At 56.5% G+C, this 24,458-nt stretch overlaps 2 protein-coding genes and 1 long non-coding RNA gene across 7 annotated transcripts; 1 reads left to right on the top strand and 2 right to left on the bottom strand.

Annotated features, from left to right (window-relative positions):
* Positions 1–6,009: 6,009 nt before the first annotated feature.
* SBK2 (SH3 domain binding kinase family member 2) lies at positions 6,010–10,867 on the bottom strand. Of its 5 annotated transcripts, none has more exons than XM_019437868.2 (5): positions 10,781–10,866; positions 10,086–10,221; positions 9,496–9,750; positions 7,465–7,667; positions 6,010–7,089 (listed from the first exon to the last, which is right to left on the bottom strand). In XM_019437868.2, exons 3-5 carry the CDS (start codon positions 9,746–9,748, stop codon positions 6,496–6,498), a joined length of 1,050 nt encoding a protein of 349 aa, XP_019293413.2. In that variant the 5' UTR covers positions 9,749–9,750; positions 10,086–10,221; positions 10,781–10,866; the 3' UTR covers positions 6,010–6,495. The 5 variants fall into 5 exon arrangements, with proteins under 5 accessions (XP_019293413.2, XP_019293415.2, XP_019293416.2 ...); XM_019437870.2 differs by having other exon boundaries at positions 10,086–10,238; positions 10,781–10,850; XM_019437871.2 differs by lacking the exon at positions 10,086–10,221 and having other exon boundaries at positions 10,781–10,867.
* An 813-nt stretch (positions 10,868–11,680) lies between these two features.
* SBK3 (SH3 domain binding kinase family member 3) lies at positions 11,681–23,143 on the bottom strand (the record flags this gene model as incomplete). Its single annotated transcript, XM_019437770.2, has 4 exons — positions 11,681–13,707; positions 15,534–15,736; positions 16,249–16,399; positions 23,042–23,143. Coding segments are annotated over 4 exons (1,164 nt in total), but the record flags the coding sequence as incomplete, so codon positions are not given.
* On the top strand, positions 16,504–18,865 carry LOC128778003 (uncharacterized). Its single transcript, XR_008423306.1, has 2 exons — positions 16,504–17,883; positions 17,961–18,865. It is a non-coding gene; the product is annotated as an uncharacterized LOC128778003 (long non-coding RNA).
* Positions 23,144–24,458: the final 1,315 nt, after the last annotated feature.

Raw genomic sequence — 24,458 nt, 5'->3', positions numbered from 1 at the left:
AAGGTCATGGTGGAGATGATGATGATGGTGGTCTTGGGCGTGATGGTGATGAAGGTCATGGTGGAGATGATGATGATGGTGGTCATGGGTGTGACGGTGATGAAGGTCATGGTGGAGATGATGATGATGTTCATGGGCATGATGGCGATGAAGATCATGGTGGAGATGATGATGATGGTGGTCATGGGCGTGATGGTGATGAAGATCATCGTGGAGATGATGATGATGGTGGTCATGGGTGTGATGGTGATGAAGATCATGGTGGAGATGATGGTAATAATAGTGGTGATGGGCATGATGGTAATGATCATAGTGATGAAAATCATGATGGAGATGATGGTGATGAAGATGATGCCACCATGGGAGCTGATGAAGCCCTATGAAGGCAGAAATCTTTGTCCTATTCACAGATGTATGCCCGGCTCTTAGAGCCTGATGCAGGGTACACACTCCATAAATATCTTTTGAATGAGTGAGTACATGACAATAATAATAATGACTAATATTTGTTGGGTACTTCCTTTAGGTCAGGCTCTGTTTTCAGGGCTTTATGTGCCTAACGACACTTTATCTTCATGAACACCTGCTGAGGAGGGTACTGTTACCACAGCTCAGCAGAGACAGGGTGAGCTTTGGAGCCTGAATGCCTGAGTTTGAGTCCTTGTGTGTGTGAGACTGAGCCAGTTTCTTGATTTCTAGGTGTGAGTTTTTCCAGCTATGAAGGAGGGATAATAAAGACACACCTTATGGGTTGCTGTGCCGATTAAATGATAAATTAATGCATATGTAAGTGTGGATAACACAGGGCCTGGCTCTTGATAAGTGCTCGTTCTGGGATAGCTGTTATTGTACGTATCCCCTTTTTTACGGATCAGGGCACTGAGGGCCCGGGTCATTCAGGGCATACCTAATGGAGCCATGACTGGGACCCAGGCTTGTCTGACCCAGGGTTCTTGCTCATAAGTCAGAGTATCCTGGACTCGAGACCGTGACCAGGCGATGGGACTCTGGTGGTTTGTTTCCTTTCTCTGAAAGGGAACTTTCTCCACCTCTTCACTGGTGCACAGAGATAGTCATAGTGTCTGCCTTTGGGGAGGTGGTGGTTGTGGGGATTAGATGAGGTAGTGTGGGCTAGGACAGAGCTCGGCACATCATGTGCTCAGTTAACAAGAATAATCACGATCCCTTTCTGAATGCACTTCTGTGTGCCTGACCCAGTGTGCCCTCTTAACACACAACATTCCATCCTCACCACAGCCCTTTGCAGGAGGAACTCGATCCTCATTTCAAAAAGGACACTGAAGCTCAGAGAGGGCAAGCTCTTTGCCTAAGGCCACACAGCAGAGTAGGAACTCAAACCCAGAGTAATACAATGCATACTCACCTGCTTTGACATTGGCCTGGGGTTCCGGGTTAGGACTCCCATGATGGCCCCTCTCTGAGTGACCTTGGGTGCGCCCCTTCCCCTCTCTCGGTCTCGGCTTGTAAACTGGGGACCGTCTTGAGAGATCCAGCTCTGATTCGGCTCCTGTGGCCTCAGGCAGGAGACGGTTCCCTCCTCCTCCTCTCCCCGGTTGGGAGCCTGGCTCAGAGGTGTTGGAAGGTCATGGAGCTGGCGCCCCCACAGTCCTGCAAAGGCCAGCGGGGTCCAGTTACTTGTTGGGGGTGGGGAGGGATAATGTCTGGGGGTCCTGATAGATGGACTCTCTGCCCCCGTCAACAGGCGAAGGAGCACGCGGAGAATTCTGTTCCCTGGGTCTCATTAAGCCCCAGACTTACAGAACTGCTGACTGGCAAACTAGGAGGGCGCTGAGGGGGGGCCTCTGCCTGCCTTCCCCTTCCCTCCTGGGTAGTTAGGGGCTCACAGGACTGCACACCAACTTGGAGGCAAAAGGTCTGCTTTCCCATTTGTAGATTGGAGCAGGTGCACCCCAACTCTGGGTCCCCCCCAGAGGGCCCCACGGGGTTTTAGGCTTCGGGCTCCCCCGTCAGTGGGCTGAGGTTGGGGAGGGGACTCTGGCCCAAGGTCCCTCCACCCTCTGCTGCCTTCTGCCAGCCCCAAAGAGGCGAGTGCTTAATTATCCGGTCACTCTATCCCTGCTTGGCCAGGCAGCTAAGCCCAAACATCTGGCCCCGGGGCCCAAGGCCAGGGTGGATGGCCAGCCTCCACCTACTGCTGGCCCTGACCTGGACACCTCCCACGGGACGGCTGAGCCCTTTGCTGTGCCCGCCAGCTTGCACCAGGCCCAGAACAGTAGCTGCAGAGGCCTAGCAAGGTCAACTGATGCAGAAAAAACATTTGATAAAATTCAACACCCATTCACGGTTTACACACATACACTCTTAGCAGAGTCGGAGAAGAGGGGACTTCCTTAATCACACAAAGGGCGGACAGAGAGACACAGATCTATCCTTTCCTGTGGGCAATAATGACAGTCCGTGTAGAAAACCCCAAAGAATCCAGTGCACAAATGATTGGTGTTAGTAAGAGTTCAGCTAGGGTGCAGGATCAGTACTCTCGAGTTGTGTCCCTTGCACCAGCAAGTGTGACCCGTGCTCTGGTGGCATGGGGCTCACCAGCACTGCCTCAGACCCACCAGATCAGAATCCGGGTTGTAACAGGGAGGCAGGTGATTCATGGCTGGCAGCCTTCATGTGTGAGAAGGATGGCCCAGGCCATTTGCATATCTGTGTGGCACCGAACTGCGAAGACTACTGCCAAAGAGCTTGTTTCTAGAGGCTTCTCTGCTGGCCCTGCTCTGGCCCGAGGCAACCCCCCCCCCCCCCCATGCGAGCAGGGTGCAGGTTGGGTGCGGCCGCAAGGGTTTGATTCTCTGCGGCAACCGTCCTGACGTTCCTCATGAGTTTTCGTTTTGTGTTTTGTAAGTGAGGTGGATGGGACAGTGAAGCACGAGCCTGGGCTCAGGCCAAGTCACTTCCCTAATGGGTTCTGGTGGCTGGATCCTGGTCCCATCCCCGTGAGGATCTACCAGCCAGTATCCCCATGCAGAGGGAGAGAGAGAGGACAGAAATACTTTTTTTTTTTTTAAACGAGAAACTCCACATTTTCACTTTGCACTGGACACCCACATGACCCAGCTTGCAAGCTTGGGGTTCCCCAGCTGGTGGGGGGCAGAATGTCCTTCGTGGCCACAGGCCCGGGGAACACTTTAGAATTGCTGGGTGGGTTTTAAGAACAAAGACTGTGGAATCAGGCCAGAGCTGGGATGGAATTCAGGCTCTTTGGAAAGTAGGGTGTTCCCTATCGGGGCCTCAACTGTCTTTTCTGTAAATCGGAGGAGGAGTAGGAAGTGGGTCCTGAATTTAAGGGCTTGGTTTGTGATTAATTCAGAGCTACTGCAAAGACAGAAGGGCTTTTTTCCTTTCTCTTTAATGGGGATTCAGGGGCCGGAGAAGGAAAGAAAACCGATCAAGGCATGAGAACCTGGGAAAAGCCTGTTCTGTGGTGTTTTGTTTGTTGTTGTTGTTGTTGTTGTTGTTTTTTTTCATCTCATTGAGATGAAATTTACATGTCATAAAATTCACCCTTTCTCCGTGTACAATTCAGTGGCTTTTAACATAGAGAATTGTACAACACATACCACAATCTAATTCTAGAACGTGTCCACCACCATCACCACCCCCAAGAAGAAACGCTGTGCCCCTTAGTGGCTGTTTCCCATTGTCCCCCAACAGCCCCACCCTCAGCAACCACCAGTATTTCCTCCTCTGTCGATTGGCCTATTCTGGACATTTCCACAACGGAATCCTACGATGGATCATCTTCCACGACTGGCCTGTCTCTTCCTGTGGTGTTTGTGAGGTCCGTCCACGCTGTGGCATGTATCAGTGCTCCCTTTGTCCCTTTTCATGGCCAAGTAATGTTCCAGAGTATGGATGGACCACATTTTGTTCATCCACTCATCTGTTGATGGACATTTCGGTGGTTTCCGCTTTTTGGCTCTTGTGAGTAACGTTGCTGTTAGTATCTGTGTGGACGCACGTTTTCGTTTCCCGTGGGCACATACTAGGAGCGGAATTGCCGGGCCACGTGGTAATTCTGTGTTTAATGTTTTGAGGAACTGCTGACTGTCGTCCACAGTGGCTGCACTGTGTCACATCTCGCCAGCATGGCACGGGGGCCCAACTTTTCCACGTCCTCATCAACACGTGTCAGTGGGTCTGGAGGCTCCTGTGACCTCCCATTTCTATCTCCATCATTTACTCCCGACCCCCAATGCCCGTGTCCTCCCAGGAAAGAGTGTCTGCCTCACAGCCACAGGCATACACTCACACAAGCCCCCATGCACACTCATGCACACACGTATACCCACACACACTCCCTCACGCTGACTCACGCTCACACAAACCCCAGCCTGCTGTGCGGGACCCTTTTGGTGCTGACAGCCTGAAGATGCAATCTGGGTTTGACTCCTGGCTCCGCCCCTGCCCCTGCCCCCAAGGTGCTACCTTGGCTGCCCTGGCTGCCCCTGTGGCTCCTACCTGTGAAATGGGGAGGGTCCTAGCGAGCGGGCAGATGTGTCTGCAGCGGGCAGGGGCGGGGGGGCGCTGCTGCTCGAGGAGCATGGCTTCTTCACTGTTAAGGTTTATGATCAGTATTAAGTTTTATTTAATAAGTAACTAATATTAATTAGCACTGCCCCTGCCCCTTTCAGGCCTTTCCTGGGAATCTTGGTCCTCCTCCCCTGCCCTGGGGCCCCCGACTGGGTGATTATCACTTCCAGTTAATCCTCAGCTGCTGCCACCAATTAACACCCTCTGCCATGCCCAGTTGGGGTGGGGGGGCCTGCGTGCCCCTCCTATCTCCACTCCCCTCTTACCAGGCTCCACCCTGCCCCAGCCACCTCCAGCTTCTTTGGGACACATTCTTGGCCTGATGGCTCAGGCTATTTCAGATTCACGGATAAGATGGCAGGAGGTCCTGATCATGCCCCCCTCCCCCCCCCCCCCCGCCGCCACTTATCTACCTCCCTGTCTGGTTCTCTCCAGTGGTCCCCTACTCCAGTAAGCTCACCTGGGTTGCCTGGGACAGGGGCCATGTCCCTAGTCCTCTGGATTGAACCTAGATTGAAGGGCTTTGGGGGTCACCCCAAACCCCACCCCCTGCCCATGTAGCACCTTGAGGCCACAGCAGGGGCACTGGAGGGGGTGGTGAGGGCCTGGGAGAGAGTGACACACGATCCAGCTCTGAGTTGTAGCCTTGCTCTGGGCTGGTGGCCAAAGAGGGCGAGGAGAGGAAGACAGAGTGTTTGCAAACAGGGCAGCTGCCAAGAAGGGGCCTGGGTGGAGGGGGGAAGGTGTGAAGGAGAGAGGGGCCCAGCCGGTGACTGGCAGTGGCGCCTGGGTGACTTTCCTCCTGCTCCACACACACATACTCAAGGTCTCGCGGACACACAAACAGGCCCGACGTCCACACGCACGGAGCAAGGTGCGTGCAAACTTCCACCCAGTCCCCTCACACACAGGCTCAGATGCTCGGACACTCGCAACACAATCACATCATCCACAGAGACACAGTCACGCCCTCACCGTCTCCCGCCCACCCCCCCCCCACGGGCTCAGACATTCACGGCCACGCTCCAGGCCAGCTCAGGCTCCTATCCACGGATGGCTCTGACACTCAGTGCCTCTGCTCACACACAGGTCCTTGCAGAAGTAGGCTCACTCACAGACATGCGTGCGGCTGGCCTCTGGCACGCAGCACGGCCACACGGGACCGTTTTCTGCCATTCTTTCCGTCTCTCCCTCCCTCTCTCTCTCTCTCTCTCTTCCTGACAACACGGTCCGGCATGTGCATTGCCCTTCTCTTTCCCAAGGTGACAGACCAACAGCATCATGGAGACCTAGGTGCCAGATGAAGTTGGGTGAGAGAAGAGAGGACACATTATCAAGAGGGCGACAGCCTGGTGTGCAGGCAGAAGAACAGGGCAGCGGGAGTAAGTGAAGCCCAGCCTGGGAGGAGAGAAAGACGGGGCAGGAAGACAGGGACACAAACCAGACGGGTTCGTTTATTGAACACGCATTCCCCGCCCCTTGCTATGGGCCAGGACAGCGACAGCTACGTGGGGGACCCCCCCCCAGGACAGGCTGGACCCCTGTCCCCCAGCAGGACACAGACCCACGTGTATGTCACAGAGGGAAGGGGGGCAGAGAGTCAAGACATGCGGCTGCCTGGTGGGGGGTGGGGGGCTTCACTGAGGAGCGGGAGGTGAGGAAATGAGCCACGAGACCATAGGCAAAGGCAACGGCGTTTGCCAAAGCCCCGGGGCAGATGGCGACGGTGACACGGAGGCCTCCCAGGCCACGCGAGGGACACGGAATGCCCACACAGGAGGAAAGGAAGGCCGAGAGGGGCAAAGAGGTGAGAGGGAAGCCACAAGCCACCCCGTGAAGGCAGAGGAGACCTCAGGATGTGGGGCCCACCCGGCTCCCTTCGAGAGTCTCTGCAGGAAGGTGGGCTCAGGCTGTGCCCGCTCACTCTCCGTCCTCCTGTCCGTCCCCCTGGTCCACCTCCTCAGCCTCCCCCTCCCGCTGCCTCCAGGGACGCCCCAGGTAGTCCTGGACGGAGCCCACGGGGCTCCTCTTGCGGGGGCGAGGATCCAGCAGCCCCCACAGGAGACTGTCCGCTGCCGGCGTCAGGCCGAACCAGGGCTGAGGACGGTCCTGGGGCTGGCCGGACGCCTGCCAGATGAGGAAGTCGTCATAGAAGGGGTCGGCCTCGGCCAGGGGCTGGTCCCAGGGGAAGTAGCCGGTGAGGAGGCAGAAGAGCAGGACCCCCAGCGCCCAGGCGTCCAGGGCAGGCTGGATGGGCAGGCCCTCGGGGAGGGGCGGGGGGCAGCAGAGCTCGGGGGCCGTGTAAGGGATGGGCGGCCCGGTCAGGCGCAGCAGGGTCCCGCGGGGCCGCGTGTGGCCGAAGTCGGTCAGTTTGACCCGCTGGCAGGCAGGGTCGCACACCAGCACGTTCTCGGGCTTGACGTCCCGGTACACCAGGCCGCGGGAGTGGATGTGCTCCAGGGCTGAGGCCAGCTGAGCCGCGCAGCGCTGTACGGCCGGCTGCGGGAGGCCCACCTGCGGGGGACCGGCGTCAAGGCCCTCCGCCCCGCCCCGCCCAGCCCCAGGGACACCCCGGAGAATGCACGACCTCAGATAAGTCTGCCACGGTGAGGCCCAGCGTGTGACCCCGATGGGCCCAGGGGGCCCTAGTGTGACCCCGTGAGGGCTCATGTGACCCCCATGAGGCTCAGTGAAACCGAGTGAGGCCTGGGGTGAGTCCATGAGGGCCGGTGAATCTCAGTGGGGGATAGTGTCGGTTCTGTCTCCTCCAGGGAGGCTCCATGAGGGGCCTCGGGGGCTACAGTGAGGCTGGGTGAAGCCCAACTCAGTGAGCGCACTCCTGAGCCCCAGAGGGACCCTCGGAGGCCTGCTCGGGGTCTACCTACCCACCTTGGGCTGGATGAAGGTGATGAGGTCCCCACACAGGACAGGCTCCGTCAGGAAGCTGTAGGAGGTGGCGGACTCGATGCCGATGCCGTAGGCCGCTACTATGGCCGAATGTGTGCCCAGCGAGAGGCCCACGCAGAACTCATACAGGAAGCCGCGGAGAGACGTGGAGGCCTTTGGGAGTTCCTTCAGGGCCAGGGTAGTGCCTGGGGGCAGCAGAGACAGGTGTGGAAGGAGTGTGAGAGCCCAGGGTCACCTTGCCAGCCCCTCAGCCCAGACTCGTCCCCACATGCCGTCGCCGTGTCTTCCAATCCCTGCCTCCCTACCCTGCCCGCCCCAGATGGCCACGAAAACACTGCCAGCGGTAATGACCGTAATAATGCAGGCATTCGGTGAGTTTCTGCCCCGCTGTCTCAGAGCGGACGGAGGGGAGCCCCGTAGACCGAACTCAGAACCTCACATGACCTAGTTTGCAAAGCCCCTCATCCCAACAAAACCCCGGGCACAAAAGCCACGTCGAAGGCAGTGGGAGAAAAGACGTCCTGCACTGGGGAATCGATCTGATCAAGGAGGAATCCTAAGGAGGTTGTCACCCATGTAAGCCATTTCCTGGAACGAAGTTCCCCGAAGCCAGGAACTCTGGTGACTTCCATTTTTTGATTCCCCAGCAGCCGTGAGGGCCCAACCTCCTGCATCAGGAGGTCATGCGTGATGGAGAGAGGTCACCTCCTCACCTAAAACGCTGACCATTCTCTTCCCACCCCCCAGCCGGATGCAGCGGCGCCTTTTCTGACCGTCTGCAAGTACCCTGGATTCCCGCCATCATGGCACATGCCACCTTCTATTTTGATGGCACCCGTCCCTCTGCGCTCGCTCTGCGCCGTGAGCCCTCAGGGGCTCTGTGTCTCTACCTTGATGCCCCCACTGCCTCCCAGCGTGGGGCGGGCACCCAGAAGGTCGAATGAAGCAGTGCCCGCCCCCCACGTCCCCATTACTGCCGGTGCCTCGACGTTCTGCGACGACTCACGTCTGCATCTCTGTCTGCCTGTCTCTCCGTCATGGGCTGAACCGTGCACCCCCCTCCCCAAATCCTGACGTCGGGGTCCTCATTCCCAGTTTCACAGAACATAACTGTATTTGGAGATAGGGTCTTGAAGAGGTAAAATGAGGTCACAGTCCACCGCGACTGGCGTCCCTATAAAAGGAGGAAGCTGGACAGAGACACGCACATGTGAGGACACTGGGAGAAGACGGCCGTGTGCAAGCCAAGGAGAGAGGCCTCGGAGGAGACTGAGTCTGCCCACACCAGGGTCTCGGACTTCCGGCCCCCACAGGTGTGAGCAAACAAATCCCTATGTTTTCAGCCGCCCTAGTCCGCGGGGCCTTGTCTGGGCCGCCCAAGCACGCCAGTACTGTCTCTGTCCCTATGCGTCCTGGAGCTCCTCCTTGAAGGCAGGGCTGACTCAGATTGATCTCTGGCTTCCAGGCAGCAACCACCCAGGACAGGGCAGAGCCCCCAAGGTGGCCTTGGAAGCCCGAATTGACACCGACTCTGAGTCCATCCATACTGTCCCTGTTTCAGGGGAAGGACAGAGGATGTGTGCACATTGGCAGAAAGGTAACAGACAGGGGGTGGGGGCAGTGTGCCCTGCAGGCCCACTGTGCACCAGCCTTGCTAAGTACCTGGCAGACGGCATGAGTCCGCATCATCCCCATGGCGACCGCTAAGCTGGCCACATGTGAGCGCCAGAGGGAGGGACTCTGTCTTGCTCCCCTTTCTTACCGGCAACTCGAGCCATCGACATATGCTCAGAGAAAAACACAGTCTTTCCAGAGAAGGAATCATCACCCGCATTTCCGAAGGAGGAGGCCGAGGCTCAGAGAGGGTAGGGAACTTCCCAAGAACACACAGCCCGGAAGGGGCAGAGGCAACGCTTGGTTCATGTTTACGGACTCCCCGGCCTCGGCTAGCTTCTGCCGGGGCCCAGTCCGCCACCCTCTGCCCCTCCAGTATCTGTCTCCAGGCCCTGGTACCTTTCTGGCGATGGGTGACCAGCAGGACCCGGCCGAAGCGGCCCTGGCCCAGGGGACGCACTTGCTGGTAAAGCTCGTCCACCTCGGCTCGGACCAGGGTCTGGGCACTTAGCGCCATCATGTCCTCTAGCTCCAGGGCTGCCTCCTGGCCCTGCCGGAGCTCCTCTGCCGTGAGGCCCCCTAGGTCCTCCTCGGCCAAGTTCTCCGCAGCCCCCGTCTCCACCTGTTCCTCATCTGACTGTTTGCCGGGCATCTCTGCAGGGCAGAGTAGAGACAGTGACCCAGGGCCGAGGTCCTGCTAGACCTGGGGCCCACGGGACGAGGGGCTGCGAGTCTGGCCTCCTGGGCCTGAGGGAGGAGGGGGCTAGGGGGGCGTCTAGACTCCTGGGGCTAGGGGCTCATTGGCACTTCCCACTGTGACTCAGTCTCTCTCTTCATTAGCCGCATCTGAGGAGTGGGGAGACCAGTTGCGGGTTGGGGTGAGGTCAAGCCTAAGGTCACAGATACCTCTTGCCCCTGCCCCCACATCCCTGCGCCACCCAATGGCCCAAGGGTGAAAGATGAACCAGATAACTCGAGACACCCCCCACCTTGTTTCCAAAGCAAACAGACTTGGGCCCTGGGGGTGGATGAGTAGCCTCTTTCGCCTAAGAGCAAACAGGTGTTCTCTGCCTCCAGGGGCTGGGGAGGGCGGCTGCGCAGGCCGGGCCGTGGGGACGCTGGGACCTGGATGGGAGCAAGCACTTGGGAGAAGTCCCCAAGTCCTTGAGACGCCTGGGGTCCAGCTCTGACCTTACTCCTCCTCTCTCAGACCCAGGAGTCCTGGCCCCCATTCCCTCCTCCCTCAGACCCAGGAATCCTGCCCCAGCCCCTCCTCCCTCAGATTCAGGACTCCAGGCTCCCTCTCCTCTCCTCCCTCAGACCCGGGACTCCAGGCCACCACCCTCCTCCCCGCTCAGACCCAGGACTCCAGTCCCTCCAGCACCTCCTCCCTCAGACCCAGGAGTCCAGACCCCCCCCCCCCCCCAGCTCCCTCCTCCCTCAGACCGGGAGTCTGGACCACCAGCCCACCCCTCTCCTGAACCTTATATGTCTCACACATCTTTTGACTCCCAGACTCTCTTTCCCTAACACTCAACCACCCTACGGCCTCAAAGTTCAGCCCCGGCCCTCTGAGGGACCTAGGACTGTGGCCAACTGCCCGGCTTCACTATCAGGTGCTGCCCACCTCACGCGGCTTAACCCTTGCCTCCTCCTGACCTGGGCTCCGGCCTCCAAGCCTCACCTTCTCCAAAGCTTGCCCGACCCTTCGCTGCCTGCTGTGGTCAGTGCCCAGCACTAGATCCCATGCCAGCAGAGGCCTGCCCGGGAGCAGACCCCGCCCCCACCTAGGGGGTCGTAGGCCCCGCCCCTGGCCCCGCCCCTTCTACCCCACTGGGGCCAGAGCGACATCGTGTGTTGACTCCTAGAACTGGCTGCTGTCAGAAATGTGTCCCAGACCCAGGCCCCCAGCCCCCTCCTCCCTCAGACCTGGGAGTCCAGGCTCCAGCCCCTCCTCCCTCAGACCTGGGAGCTCAGGCCCCCAGCGCATCCTCCCTCAGACCCAGGAGTCCGGGCTCCCATTCGCCTCCTCCCTCAGATCCAGGAGTCCAGGCCACCAGCCCCTCCTCCCTCAGACCCAGAAGCTCAGGCCCCCAGCCCCTCCTCCCTCAGATCCTCCTCCTTCAGACCCAGGACTCTAGGACCCCAGTGCCCCCTCCCTCAGACCCAGGAGTCCGGGCCACTGTAGAGGATGACATCATTTCTCTAGCTTGCCCCTGCCTTGACCCCACCCAGCTGCCCCATCAATGCCCCATTGACAGGTCAGACACAAGTGTTTGGTGAGGGGTGTCCAGGGGATGAGACACTGGGGTCCTGTTTGGGGAAAGGATGAGACAACGAGATTCCAGAACGATGCAGTGAGAGATGATCTCAGACTTGGGGCAGAGGGGAAGCAGGTGGTGGAGCAACTGGGAAGGGAAGGGAGGGGAGGGGAGGGGAGGGGAGGTCTGCGTTCTGAGTCCGAAGACTTTAAAGTTGGAGGGAGGGGGTAGGCAGAATCTCCAGGGTCTGAGGAGGAGGGGCCGGGGGCCTGGGATGTCACATCTCCTCGCCAGGTTTACAGCAAGAGGACCACTGTGGACTCACTTCATTTTTTTTTTTTAAATAAACCTTTATTTCAGAATAACTTTAGATTTCCAGAACAGCCTGAAAGATGGTGCTGAGAACTGCCGGGCCGTCCGCCGCTCCCCACCAGGTTGATATCTGACACAGCCAACGACCCCACATTTGTCCAAACAAAGAAATCATCACTCAGACGCCTCCGCCAACAACCTTACGCTGTCCCCGGGTCCAATCCAGGACACCACACTGTGCTTGGTGGACCCACGTGTTTAAGTCTAGAAGGCACGAGGGACAGATTCCCGTGGAGGGAGCAGTTCCCGTTCCTGACTCTGCCGGGTGCCGGGGCCAGATGCACGCAGCCCCTGCCCTGCAGGTGTGAAGCATCATAAGCAAGGGGTACGTGTGCCTGCGTGTGCGTCGTGGGGCACACGGCTCCCAGCCTGGCCCAGGTGAATGCACGATCTTCCAAAGCAGCTGTGGCCCTCCACATGGACGGCTCTGAGGTCCACACGCCTGGGACAGTCACACACCTTGGTGCTCTGTGCTCGTAGGGAGCCGGCGCAGGGCACTCGCCATGTGGGAGCGGAAAGGATGTCGAAACGGAAAACAAAAACAAAAACAAGTCCATCCTGGACAGCACAAGAGGTGAGGCCGAAAAAGATGGGAGACACAGGTCACCCGGATAAAAGTTCCCGAGGCTGGAGAGGGCCTGGGGAGAGGTCCACTTCTTGGAGGCACTGAGCTGTGACAACGGCATTCTTGGGGAGGACGCAAGAAGTAGCTGCCGGAAGTGTGTGTGTGTGTGTGTGTGTGTGTGTGTGTGTGTATTTAGGTCCAGAAAGAATGAGTGACTTCCCTAGTATGTCACCCAGAGCCCCGGGAAATGGGAGAAGGAGATGAGGTGTCCATCATCAGGTTTCACTCAGATCCTGAAAGCCCAGATTTAGTGACAGGGACAGTGAGCGTCAACCGGGTCTTGGTGGGGATGAGTGACCCCATCAGAAGTCCATGATGAGGATTCAGCATGTCCCTGCACTGCAGAAATGCGTCTGCAGAAACAGTGCCTTCCTTCAAGAAGACACATTCAGGACAGAAGGAAGAGGGGCTGAGGGCCTAGACTCCCGGGTCTGAGGGAGGAGGGGCTGGGTCTCGGGCTCCCGGGTCCTCAGCTGAGAGGGAAATTGTGCGCCCCAGTCCAGCCCTCAGCAGGGTGAGATGCAGTATGTTCCATCCCTATCCTCCCGGGAGCAGCTGTCTCCATCCAGGTGGCCAGGGTTGGGGGAGGGAGGCTGCGGGAGGGGCCTCTGGCCCAGGCTGTGGCCACCTGTCTCAGTCACCTGGTCAGGGAGCTTCCCCATCTGTCCCCATCCTCCTGCCACCTTTGCCCTCCTGCTCCTCCTCCTCCTCCTCCTCTTCCTCCTCTGTCCCCTCTTCCAGGCTTGCTCCCCCCTCTTCCTCCTCCTCCCCATCTTCACCAGACATGTCCCCCAAGCCCCCAGACCCCTCTTTGTTCCTCTCTAACCCCCAGTCATCCCCCAAGAAGTCCAGGACAGCCAGCGGGGGGCTCCTAGTCTCGGGATCCAGGTCTAGAAGCCCCTGGAGCAATGCCAGAGCTGGGGGAGCAAACTGGTCCCAAGGGGGGGGTGGTTGAGGCGGCTGGGGCCTGGTGGTCAGCCAGCCAGCAAAGGCCTCGAACTCGGGGTCAGGGGCCAGTGCCACATCCCAAGGGAAACAGGCAGTGGCAGCGCAGAAGAGAAGCACCCCCAAGCCCCAGGAGTCCACCGCTGGGCGCAGGGGCAGGGTGTCAGGTGGCAGCAAGAGGCAGAGCTCGGGTGGGGCGGAGGGCAGTGGCCCTGGTGGGGCAGGGGCTGGACTGCCCTCGGGCCGGGTCAGACCTAGGTCACCTAGGGCCACACGGCTGCAGACAGGGTCAAAGACCAGCACGTTGTCTGGCTTGACATCCGCATGGACCAGCCCCCGGCCATGGAGGAAGTCTAGGGCTCCGGCTAGCTGGGCCACCACCCTCTTCACCAGCAGCTCTGGGAGGCCCTGGGGTCAAGGAGAGATGAAAGTCAGGCTCCTTCTTTATTTTGGTTCTTGGGGTTCAAGAATTCAGAACCTCAGACCAGTGGCTACCTCTAGTGTCTCCACTGCACCCTAACACCTTCTCCAGATTATCCTCAGCCACAATCTGCAGCCGCCCTGCACTCTAACCCCCACGTATGTCGTCACTGGAACCCCAGACTGAACCAGAAGCTCTTTTAGCTTCCACCAAGGTTTCTCCTAACCCTGATACTCAGACCCACTCCTTACATTTCTTATCTCCTCTAGCCCTACCACCCAGATCTCCAATGGGAACCCAAATCTCATATTTTATCCTAATCTTAGCCCCTACTAATTTAGATCCTGTATCTAACTCAGACCCCAATCTAAAGTCAGTTTATTTCATCAGTCAATTGAGAAATCTATCTGTCAAGCTAGCCGGGCAGCTAGTCAGCAATCCATCCATCCAACCTCTCATCCAGTCAACATTCTACACAGCAGGGTTTCTGCTTAACATCCTTTCCACCAGCAAGTCAGCAATCCAGTGATTTATTCAAATATTTAATAACCAAAATCCATCCATTCTTCCTTGCTTCCTTCCATGCATCTACCATCCACCCATCCACCCATCCACCCATCCATCCATCCGTCCATCCATCCATCCGTCCGTCCATCCATCCATCCACCCATACATCCTTCAATCCATCCATCCACCCATCCACCCACCCACCCATCCATCCATCCATCCGTCCATCCATCCGTCCGTCCGTCCATCCATCCATCCATCCACCCATACATCCTTCAATCCATCCATCCACCCATCCACCCACCCACCCACCCATCCATCCATCCATCCATCCGTCCATCCATCCATCCACCCACCCATCCATCCATCCATCCGTCCGTCCATCCATCCGTCCGTCCATCCACCCATCCATCCATCCGTCCATCCATCCGTCCATCCATCCATCCGTCCATCCACCCACCCATCCATCCATCCACCCGTCCGTCCACCCATCCACCCATCCATCCATCCATCCATCCGTCCATCCATCCGTCCGTCCATCCATCCGTCCATCCATCCATCCACCCACCCATCCATCCATCCGTCCATCCATCCGTCCATCCATCCATCCACCCACCCATCCATCCATCCGTCCATCCATCCATCCATCCACCTACCCACCCACCCATCGCTCCCTCCATCCATCCGTCCATCCACCCACCCATCCATCCATCCATTCATCTGTCTCCCTCCCTTCTCTTTTTCCATCTGTTTATCTCCAACCCTATCTCAAATCCAAAATCTATTCTTAAAGATGGTCTCACTCTAATCTTCAAACTCACGTGCCCCCAGAATCTCATGGATTCAGTCCTGACCTGGTCTCCTCACCAGAGGAAACCTCAGTACAGCCCATCTCCAACTCAGTCTGTATACCTATCCTTACCCATCCCTGTCTCACTCTGCAACCCCATCAATACTTTTAACACCCATTACCATTCTATAATCAAACATAAACTCAACCCACCCAACTTCACCCACTCCCACACTCCCAACCCCAGTGCCAATTAAAATCCCACCCCTAACTTCATCCCCAACCCCAAATCCAACCCCCTGCCCGTGCAAACTTGCGTTGAGTGGTCGGGTGGCTTAAGGTTAGAGTTAGGCATGGGATTGCACTGACAATTAGAAATAAGGAGGTTGTCTGGGGGCTTAGGACAGAGCGAGCTTGAAGACGGATTTGGGTGTCAGGATTGGTGATAGGAGTGGGTTAGGGACAGAGTTGTACATGGGATAAGCAGTCCCGACCTTTGTTCCCAACCTGCCTCACCCGTTCCTGCAGCATCCCGCTGAGGTCTCCATATGGTGCATACTCCTGGGCAAAGGCAAAGTGTCGGGGGGTCTGCAGGGGTCCTGCTAGGGTCTGGAGTAAGCCTGGGTGTGATGAGACACAGCGGCCCACACAGAACTCTCTCAGAAAGGTGGTTCTCAGGACCATGTCTCGACGCAGGAGCTTCAGGGCCACAGCAGGACCTGCCGGGGAAATGGGTGCAGAAGGGAACTCAGGGAGCCCTGATCTTTGCTGTGGGGCCTTAGGCAAACTGCCTAACCTCTCTGAGCCTCAGATGTTTCATGTGCAAAAACAAGAGTGGCAGTGTCTGACCTCTCTGTGCTTCCAGTTTGTCCTTGTATGAAGTAGGGCTTGAAGGTGACCTTCCCTGAGGACTCTTCCTGCTCTGTGTGGCCTTGCACAACGGTCTTACCCTCTCTGAGCCTCAGTTTTGTCTCGAATAAAGTAGGGGACGTGGTGACTTGAGTTCCAATCCAAGCTGCCTTCCTGCCTTGCTGCGTGGCCTCAGGAAAGTCTCTTACCTTCTTTGGATGAGCTCTGTTTATTGGAGGACCAAAGAGCTCTTAACTTTCTGAGAACCCCCATCCAGATGAAGGGCTCCCATCATCTCCTGAGGATGCTCCTTGTCTCAGTGGCTTCTGAGAACCCTATTATGGGGAAGTTCTAGGGTCTGCCCTTTGGTGGTCCAACTCACCTCCTTGGCGAGGCCGGGCAAGGAGTACGCGGCCATAGGAGCCAGAGCCAAGCGTTCGGATGAGGCGGTACTGAACACGCAGATTTCTCAGTGGGGTCACCCTGGTGGCTGTCAGCTCCACAAGCCGTTGGAGGGCCGTAGCTGTGTCCTCCTGTAGGAGAGGAGTAGAAGTGGGGAGGGGGTGAGTCTGGGGCCCACTGAGAGCAGTGGGGGAAATTGGAGGCCCAGCCCAGGGCTGATGTGGGGTGCCAGGGTTATAGGGTCATTGTCCCCGGGGAGGAGGATGAGTCATAATGACTCACTGGCCTTAGGGCCACCTGTTTTTGCGTCCTAGCGGGGTTAAGGGTGATTGTCTCGGAGACCCTGCCCACCTCCATCAGTGGGAACCACCAGGAGCCCCCCGCCCAGGTTGGGACTGCGCCCTCAGCCGACACAACCCCCACCCCACCCGATTCTCTCTCCATCCTCCTCATCCAGTGCTTTGTTCTTTCTTTCTGAGCCTATTTCCCTGGCAGCCTCGGTCTTGCTGTGTATCCTTGGGTTTGCGTCATTCTGGGTCTCTGATGTTTCTGTTTCCCGGTCTCTTCCATTGCTCTCTGTGTCTGCTCACTGTCCCTCCGCGTGTCTATCTCCGACTCTGTTTTTCTGCATCTCTGTCTGCCTTTCCCTCGTCTCCCGGCTCTCACCTCTGGGTCCCCATCCTCATGGTTCTCGGGGTCCCTTAGCTCCATGTCAGGGTCCCCTGGTGTCAGCTGGCCCTTGAGCAAGCACCTCCTGTCTGGGTCCAGAGAGCCCCACCGGCCCCACAGGCCCAGCAGAGCTGAGATCTAGAGCCCGTGTCAAAGGGCCTGTCTCGATCTCCCCCTGCCTGGTCAGGATTTCTGGGACATCCTCCGCCCGACTTTTGCCTCCTTGTCGGCCCTGGTCTCTGTGTGTCCGTCTGTATTATCCTGTCGACCTCTCTCTCCCTCTCAAACCTCCTTGCCCTCTCTGACCTCGCAGTATCGTTGCTTCTGTGTGATTATCTTTCTCAGTCTCTCTCTCCTCCCTCCCTGTCCCGGCTCTCAGGCCTCAGGGTGGGTCTCCCTGTCCCTTCTCTCGTCCCCACTGTTGTCCCCACTGTCTGTCATTCAGGATAGTCCACACTCCGTGGCCCCCCGTTCTTCCCTGTCTCTACTTTTCTGTTCTCCCGCTCGGCCTCACTCTGGCCTGCTCTCCCGAGTGTCTCTCTGTCTCACTCCTCCTGCCTTTGTTCCTGACTCTCTCTCTCAGAGCCTTTGTCCCTCCCTTTCTCTGAGCCCGGGACAGGGGTGTGTGTGACAGCTCAGAGACATCCTGTCCCCCCCACACCCCTCCCTCACCCCCTCTGACCCGCTGCCCCCCTCCCTCCCCCTTCCAAACTTAGACCAGCTTGGACTCTGGGCTCTGGTCCCAGGACAGAGGGGACAAAACGTATTGTGAACCCCCAAGGGCCAGGCCTGAGGGCAGTGGGAAAAGGGGAGACAGGCCCCTTCACATACCTTACTTGGGATGGGATATCCAGAGCTCCGTGCATTCTGTCTTCCTCCATGGGGTGGGGGTCTGGCCTCCAGGAACCAGAGAGACCATTCCCAAAGTCCCGTTCTTTAATACTGAGTCCCCAGCCCCCTCCTCCCTCGGACCAGGAGGAGTTCAGACCCTCAGCCTCCTCCTCCCTCAGACCAGGAGTCCAGGCCCCCAGTCCCTCCTCCCTCAGACCAGGAGTCCAGGCCCCCAGTCCCTCCTCCCTCAGACCAGGAGTCCAGGCTCCCAGTCCCTCCTCCCTCAGACCAGGAGTCCAGGCTCCCAGCCCCTCCTCCCTCAGACCCAGGAGTCCAGACTCCAAACCCTCCTCCCTCAGACCCAGGAGTCCAGACCCCGCAACCCCCTCCTCCCTCAGACCCAGAAGTCCAGGCACCCAGACCCTCCTTCCTCAAACCCAGGAGTCCAGGCCCCCAGTCCCTCCTCCTTCAGACCCAGGAGTCCAGACTCCAGACCCTCCTCCCTCAGACCAGGTTGTCCAGAACCCAGCCCCTCCACCCTCAGACCCAAGACTCCAGGCCCCTAGTCTCCTCCTCCCTCAGACCTAGGAGTCCTGGCTTCTCTTCCCTCAGACCCAGGAGTCCTGCCCCCAGCCCCTCCTCCCTCAGACCAGGTTGTCCAGAACCCAGCCCCTCCTCCTTCAGACCCAGGAGTCCTGCCCCCCAGCCCCTCCTCCCTCAGACCCAGGAATCCAGACCCCCAGCCCCTCCTCCCTCAGACCCAGGGGCTCTAATAGCCAAGAGATGCACCGGGCAAAAGGACTTCTTTCCTGGCCTCAGCATCTGCTCTGAGCCTGGCTCCGTGCAGGGCGTGGGGTGGGGCTTTACCCTGGATCCTCCCAGCCATCCAAAAAAGGATGGACATTTAGCCCCAGTTTTCAGAGCAGGAAACTGAGGTTCTGAGCTGGGATCACCTTACACAAGGTCACCGGGGGAGGAGGAGATCGTGGGACCTGAGCCAGGTCCGAGTGACTCACAGCCCTGTTGTGTGCCCAACTCGGTTTCACTACTACTACAGCCCTGCTATTAATAAAGACACAGCAACAACGTTACCCAGACTCTGGAAGGATCCTGAGAAACTGGCTACGGCGGCGTTGCCCCTGGGAACCCGGGAGGGGGAGGGGGAGGGGGGCGGTGCTGGCAGAGAGAGAGGCAGAGAGAGAACTCTTCCCTCTTTGATTTTTTTTTTGGGGGGGGCGTTGGTTGTGAAAAGTTGCAAACATGCAGAAACATCGAAAGAATGCCACCCTGACCAGACTTTACATGTTCACTTTCTTCAGCACTCTCTTTTTTTTGGGGGGGAATGAAGTATTTTAAAGTAAATTACAGCCTAGGGATATCTTTCTGGGTTCAGGGGTATGCTGCTGGTGTTTGCTTTCAAATATCCCAGCGAGAGAAAATCCAAGAATGCATGGAGGGTTGGAGTGGGGGGGTGGGGTGGGGGGAATGCCGAGACAGGAAGGGGACTTGGGCGCGTGGCTCAGCGAGAAAAAAGGGATTTCTTTCGCTCTTTAGTTCTGGTTATGCTGGACATTTTTCCTCCTAAAGAGCTAAGAGTCGCCAAATACACCGCAAGTGTCATAAGAAATTCTTGCAACACTGGGGTTGACATCTCTATGAAAGCAAGGATCATTTCCAGGTCAAGTGCAATGCTATTATGATTGCTTCTAATAGCATTAGCAATAATTCCTTAAAACCAGCTCAGAGGCAGTCTTATTCCCTTTCCCCCTGTTTGTCCAAACAAGTCCCCTATTCCTGCTGCCGTTGGGTCCGTAATCAGTGTCAACACACAGCTTTGGGGGAACTTGTCATTGCCGTGCCTTTCATCCTGTGGATTTTTTTTTCCCCCACAGCGTATGTTACCTATTCAAAAACCAAAGCTGAAATGAATAAATACAGTGGTGACTATTCAATGCTTATCAGATGCCAAATGCCAGGCTCTGGCCTTTTTTTTTTTTTTTTTAATTCAAGATTGTGGAGTCCTCCCTACAAGCTCTGGACGGGTACAGTGATGCTTTCCAATGTACTGGTGGGGAAACTGAGGCCAGGAGCAGCGGAGCCATTGGCCAGCAGACAGAGCCTGGGCCAGGACTCCGTGCGGTTCTGAGGACTCCAGGCCGCTCTCCACTCCCTGCCCAGGTAGCTTGAGTGAGCCAGAGCCCCGGTGTCCCAGCAGAGCTGAGCTTCTCCACTGCCCACTAGGACCGGACTTGGGGCCGGATGTGTGCACGCAGGGGGCCGAGGGGACTCTGCAGCTGTTCCTCCTGGGTCTCCTGGGAGGGGGGTGAGAGGGGACGCTGGTGCAGGGCTCTGGCTCTCCCCAGCCCCCTGACGGGCTCACCGATGATCCGGGGAGCTTTGCACTTCCCCATTTAGCAACGCCACCCCACAGGGTCACCCGGAGTGACCCGGAGGAGGCAGGTGTGGGTGGGGGAGGCTCCAGTCCTGGCCCCGCGAGGCACACGCCCCTCATCAAAGCTGGCCTCTAGGCCTCCCGCCTGCCCTCTCTTGTGTCTCCTGTCTGCCAGTCCCCAAGGGCTCCTCCGGTGACTGTCCTCCCGGCTCAGTCCCTCCTGGCTGAGTGAGTGAGTACTCCTCGACAAGCGTCCAAATGCCCCCGTACCTCAGCGTCCTCCTAATGAAATGGGAGTAATTGCACATTCTACCCAGAGCATTATTGTTAAAGAAACACTTGACATGCTATATTTTAAATATGTCATATATCGTATATAATAATCTATGGAATATACATGACCATGTGTATAATTATATTATGTATTATACATATCATTATCTATTATATAGAGTATATATCTTATATATATAATATATATATTAAGTTTTTATTTATTTATTTTGAGAGAGAGAGAGAGAGGCAGAGAGAGAGAGAGAGAGAGAGAGAGAGGGAGAAAGAATCCCAAGCAGGCTCCACGCTGTCAGTACAGAGCCCGATATCGGGCTTGAACCCATTAACCGTGAGACCATGGCCTAAGCCGAAATCAAGAGTCGGATGCTCAACAGATTGAGTCACTCGGGTGCCCTGTTATTATTATTTTTTTTATGTTTATTTATTTTTGAGAGACAGAGCACGAGCAGGGGAGGGGCAGAGAGAGAAGGAGACACAGAATCCGAAGCAGGCTCCAGGCTCCGAGCTGTCAGCACAGAGCCTGACTCAGGGCTTGAACTCATGGACCGCAAGATCGTGCCCGGAGCCAAAGTCAGACACTGTAACCGACTGGGCCACCCAGTCGTCCTAGGTGCCCTGTTATTCATTTCAAAATGCATTTGTGGGCGCCTGGGTGGCTCAGCTGGTTAAGCGACTGACTCTTGGTTTCTGCTCAGGTCATGGTCTCGCAGCTCATGAGGTCAGGCTCCTTGCTAACAATGCCGAGCCACCTTGGGATTCCCTCTCTCCCTCTCTCTGCTCCTCCCTCGCTCCTCCCTCTCGCTCCCTCACTCTCACAGTAAATAAATAAATAAAACTTAAAAATGCATTTGCTACATACGTATATACGTATAACTGCTGTAGCCTGTCTCCTTGCATGTTGTTAAATGTTGCATGAACAGTATCACGTCTGTGACCTTCTGCAGCTTGCTTTTGCTTGTGAGTTTCATCTGCACCCGGTACTTGGAGCTCAAGCTCTTTCCCTTGCAAAGATGTTGCATATTCTAGTGTATGAACACACACTCGTTGATGGACCCGTTCTTCCGATGAGGGACACTTTACCTTTCCTCCAATATTGTGCTCTTTCAAGCAGGGTTGCAAAAAATATTTGCAGACACGTTGCCTTGTGCTCAAGGGCCCACTTTCTCTGGTCCTGCCGCATGCTCTCCAAGGCGGTTGTATCTGGCATTGACCTTTTGTTGTTATTTTTTTGAGTTCACAGGCCCCTTTGAGAATCTGAAGAAAGACATAGAGACTTGCACTGCCCAACACAGAAGCCACCAGCCACGTGTGGCTCTTAAGCACTTGAAACGTGGCTGGTCCAAATTGAGAACTCCTGTGAGTGTCAAATTGACCTTGGATTTCAAAGACTTAGCACCAAAAAGAGAGTGTAAACGATCTCCCTGATGGTTTTCATATTAATTGCATGATGACCTGATAATGTTTGGGGTGTACGGTCGATCGCGCCAATCGTGGATTTCGTGTTTGCAAACTCGCCTACCCCCTAAAAATTTTCTGTAGCCCTCATATCAAGTCCCGGCACTCTGATGGGCGTCTGCGGGGCTGCGAAAGATCTGAGCCACTGACACCCACGTTCCCAGCTGTGGCGGTGCACGGAGACCCTCTGCCTTCTTGCCTCACCTCTCGCCCTGTTAACAAGTGTCCTTTCTGCAGCCTGGTTATTGCCACATTGTCCGCAGTCTGGTGCCTTTCGTGGCTGATTTTGCGGCTTAAACTGGCCCCCACACACAATGCTGTAGTGCTGTCTGGTGCTCCTGAGCTCGAGGAGGCTGTGATGTGCCTTTCAGAGAAATATCTGTGTTAGGTAAGCTTCGTTCGGGGGCACGAGTTCCCTGGGCTGGTGGCTGGGATTTAAATGTTAGCGAATCAACAATATATCGGAAGTGAGGCGTCTTTACACAGAACACACGTAAAACAAGCTTGCGTGTTGATCCGTTAAGGAAAATACTATGACTTGGGCTCCCAGGAACCTAATCCCGTATCCCCACCCCGGGGGGCAATGGTTCCATATTCACTAATCCAGCATTCACTTCATAGACCACAACTGGCACGAATACGGAGAATCAACTGTGTCAAGTAACTCCAGTAACAAAGAGACACTAAATTAAATGAAATAAAACATCAAAATTATTTTTGCCTTGTTTCTTCTTTTACTTTTGGAAGGACGGAGGCACAATTGGGCAGACAGCATCCAGGATTACTGACCCTGCTGGATCTCCCTAGAAGTCTAGAGACCATGGGTTAAAAATCATTGCTTTCTCCATGTCTACGGGGCTTCAGGGCAAGGTCCCTCACTTATGTGGACCACATATGGACCACCTTCCTCCTGGCCTCCTGTCTCTCCCCCCTGGAGGTCTCACCCACCACCCCAAACACATCTGATACCCAGACACTGTCCCTCTCCTTCTCATTAGCCTCCCATGGCTCCCTATTACCCTTGGGATCGAGTCCAAGCTCCCCAGCCTGGCCTCTGAGCCCTTCTGGAGTTGGAATTTGCATCTTATCTGCCGCCCCGCCCTATCGCACCCGACACCAGAGTTGCACTTACGGTCCCCTGGAGCCGGCTGGATTCTCTCGCCCTGTCCTCAGGAAATGTGTGTGGAATGAGACTGACGGATGGCCGGGGTGCACTTGTAATGGCTTCGTAAATCCCGCGTGATTAACGATAATTATAGCAGCATTTACTGAACTCTGTGTATTACCAGCCCCTGTGCTAATCCTCACAGCAGTCGGGAAAGGTAGGCCCTATTATTAGCTCCGTTTTATAGTTGAGGGAAGGGAGACTCTCACAGAGATTAAATCTCTTGCTCTGTGTCCCGCTCGCTCGGGGTCAACGGCACAGTTGGACTCCACCTGTCACCCCCACCCCCTCCCCCGGCCGCTCTGCGGTGTAGAGATGTTTGCAGGCCAGGAGCTAGGGACCGATGCACGTCAAGGTTGCTGAGTTCTCGTTTCCACTCAAATTCAACACGCGTTTCCCGGGGACTGAGCTGGTGCAAAACCCAGCAGATGGGTTCTGTCCCTGCCGGGGGCGGGGGAGGAGTCTAGAAAGTGGCCTGGACACGGATGTAAGCAATCATGAAACAAGGTGTTATCTGTTCTCATGGAGGTGACGGAGCGGGGCCCAGAGGTGATTCTGAAAAGTCCTGATGGGACGACGGGCTGGGGAGAAGGAGGCCTCTGAGCAGAGGCCCGTCCTATCTGGGATTCCAATTAAGACAGGGGCGCCTGGGTGGCTCAGTCGGTTAAGCGGCCGACTTCGGCTCAGGTCACGATCTCGCGGTCCGTGAGTTCGAGCCCCGCGTCGGGCTATGGGCTGATGGCTCAGAGCCTGGAGCCTGTTTCGGATTCTGTGTCTCCCTCTCTCTCTGCCCCTCCCCCGTTCATGCTCTGTCTCTCGCTGTCTCAAAAATAAACAAACATTAAAAAAAATTTTTTTTTAAATAAAAGAAAACAAAACCAATTAAGACAAACAGATGAAGTGGATAACTGGGGAGTGCCTACCCAGTATGATGTATCAGGCAGAATTGCAGGTTCTGGGGATACAGCCGAGAGTGATAGGAGCAACAATCCTTGTCCTCAAAGGCAAATCCAGAGACTGGAATCGGATGAGTGGTTGCCCAAGGCTTGGAGGGGACGGGGTGAGACAATCCTTCGAGGGGGTCTTTCGGTGGGGGTGGGGGGGTGGGGGGACAGGAGTGTTCTAAAATTGATCATAGTGGGGTGCCTGGGTGGCTCAGTCGGTTGAGAATCTGACCGGCTCAGGTCATGATCTCGCGGTCTGTGAGTTCAAGCCCCGCGTCTGTCTCTGTGCTGACAGCTCAGAGCCTGCAGCCTGCTTCCGATTCTGTGTCTCCCTCTCTCTCTGCCCCTCTCCTGCTCTCTCTCTCAACAGATGAAATGTGTGGTGTGAGAACAATATCTCGATAAGGGAATCGAACAAAGCCCGTGCTCTGGCGGAGCAC

The sequence above is a fragment of the Panthera pardus genome, unplaced genomic scaffold (assembly GCF_024362965.1).
Source record: "Panthera pardus isolate Hobbes unplaced genomic scaffold, ASM2436296v1 HiC_scaffold_18, whole genome shotgun sequence".
NCBI classification, from domain to species: domain Eukaryota; kingdom Metazoa; phylum Chordata; class Mammalia; order Carnivora; family Felidae; genus Panthera; species Panthera pardus.
The sequence above is the reverse complement of the archived record's forward strand: the minus strand, read 5'-3'. Positions and strand labels throughout refer to the sequence as shown.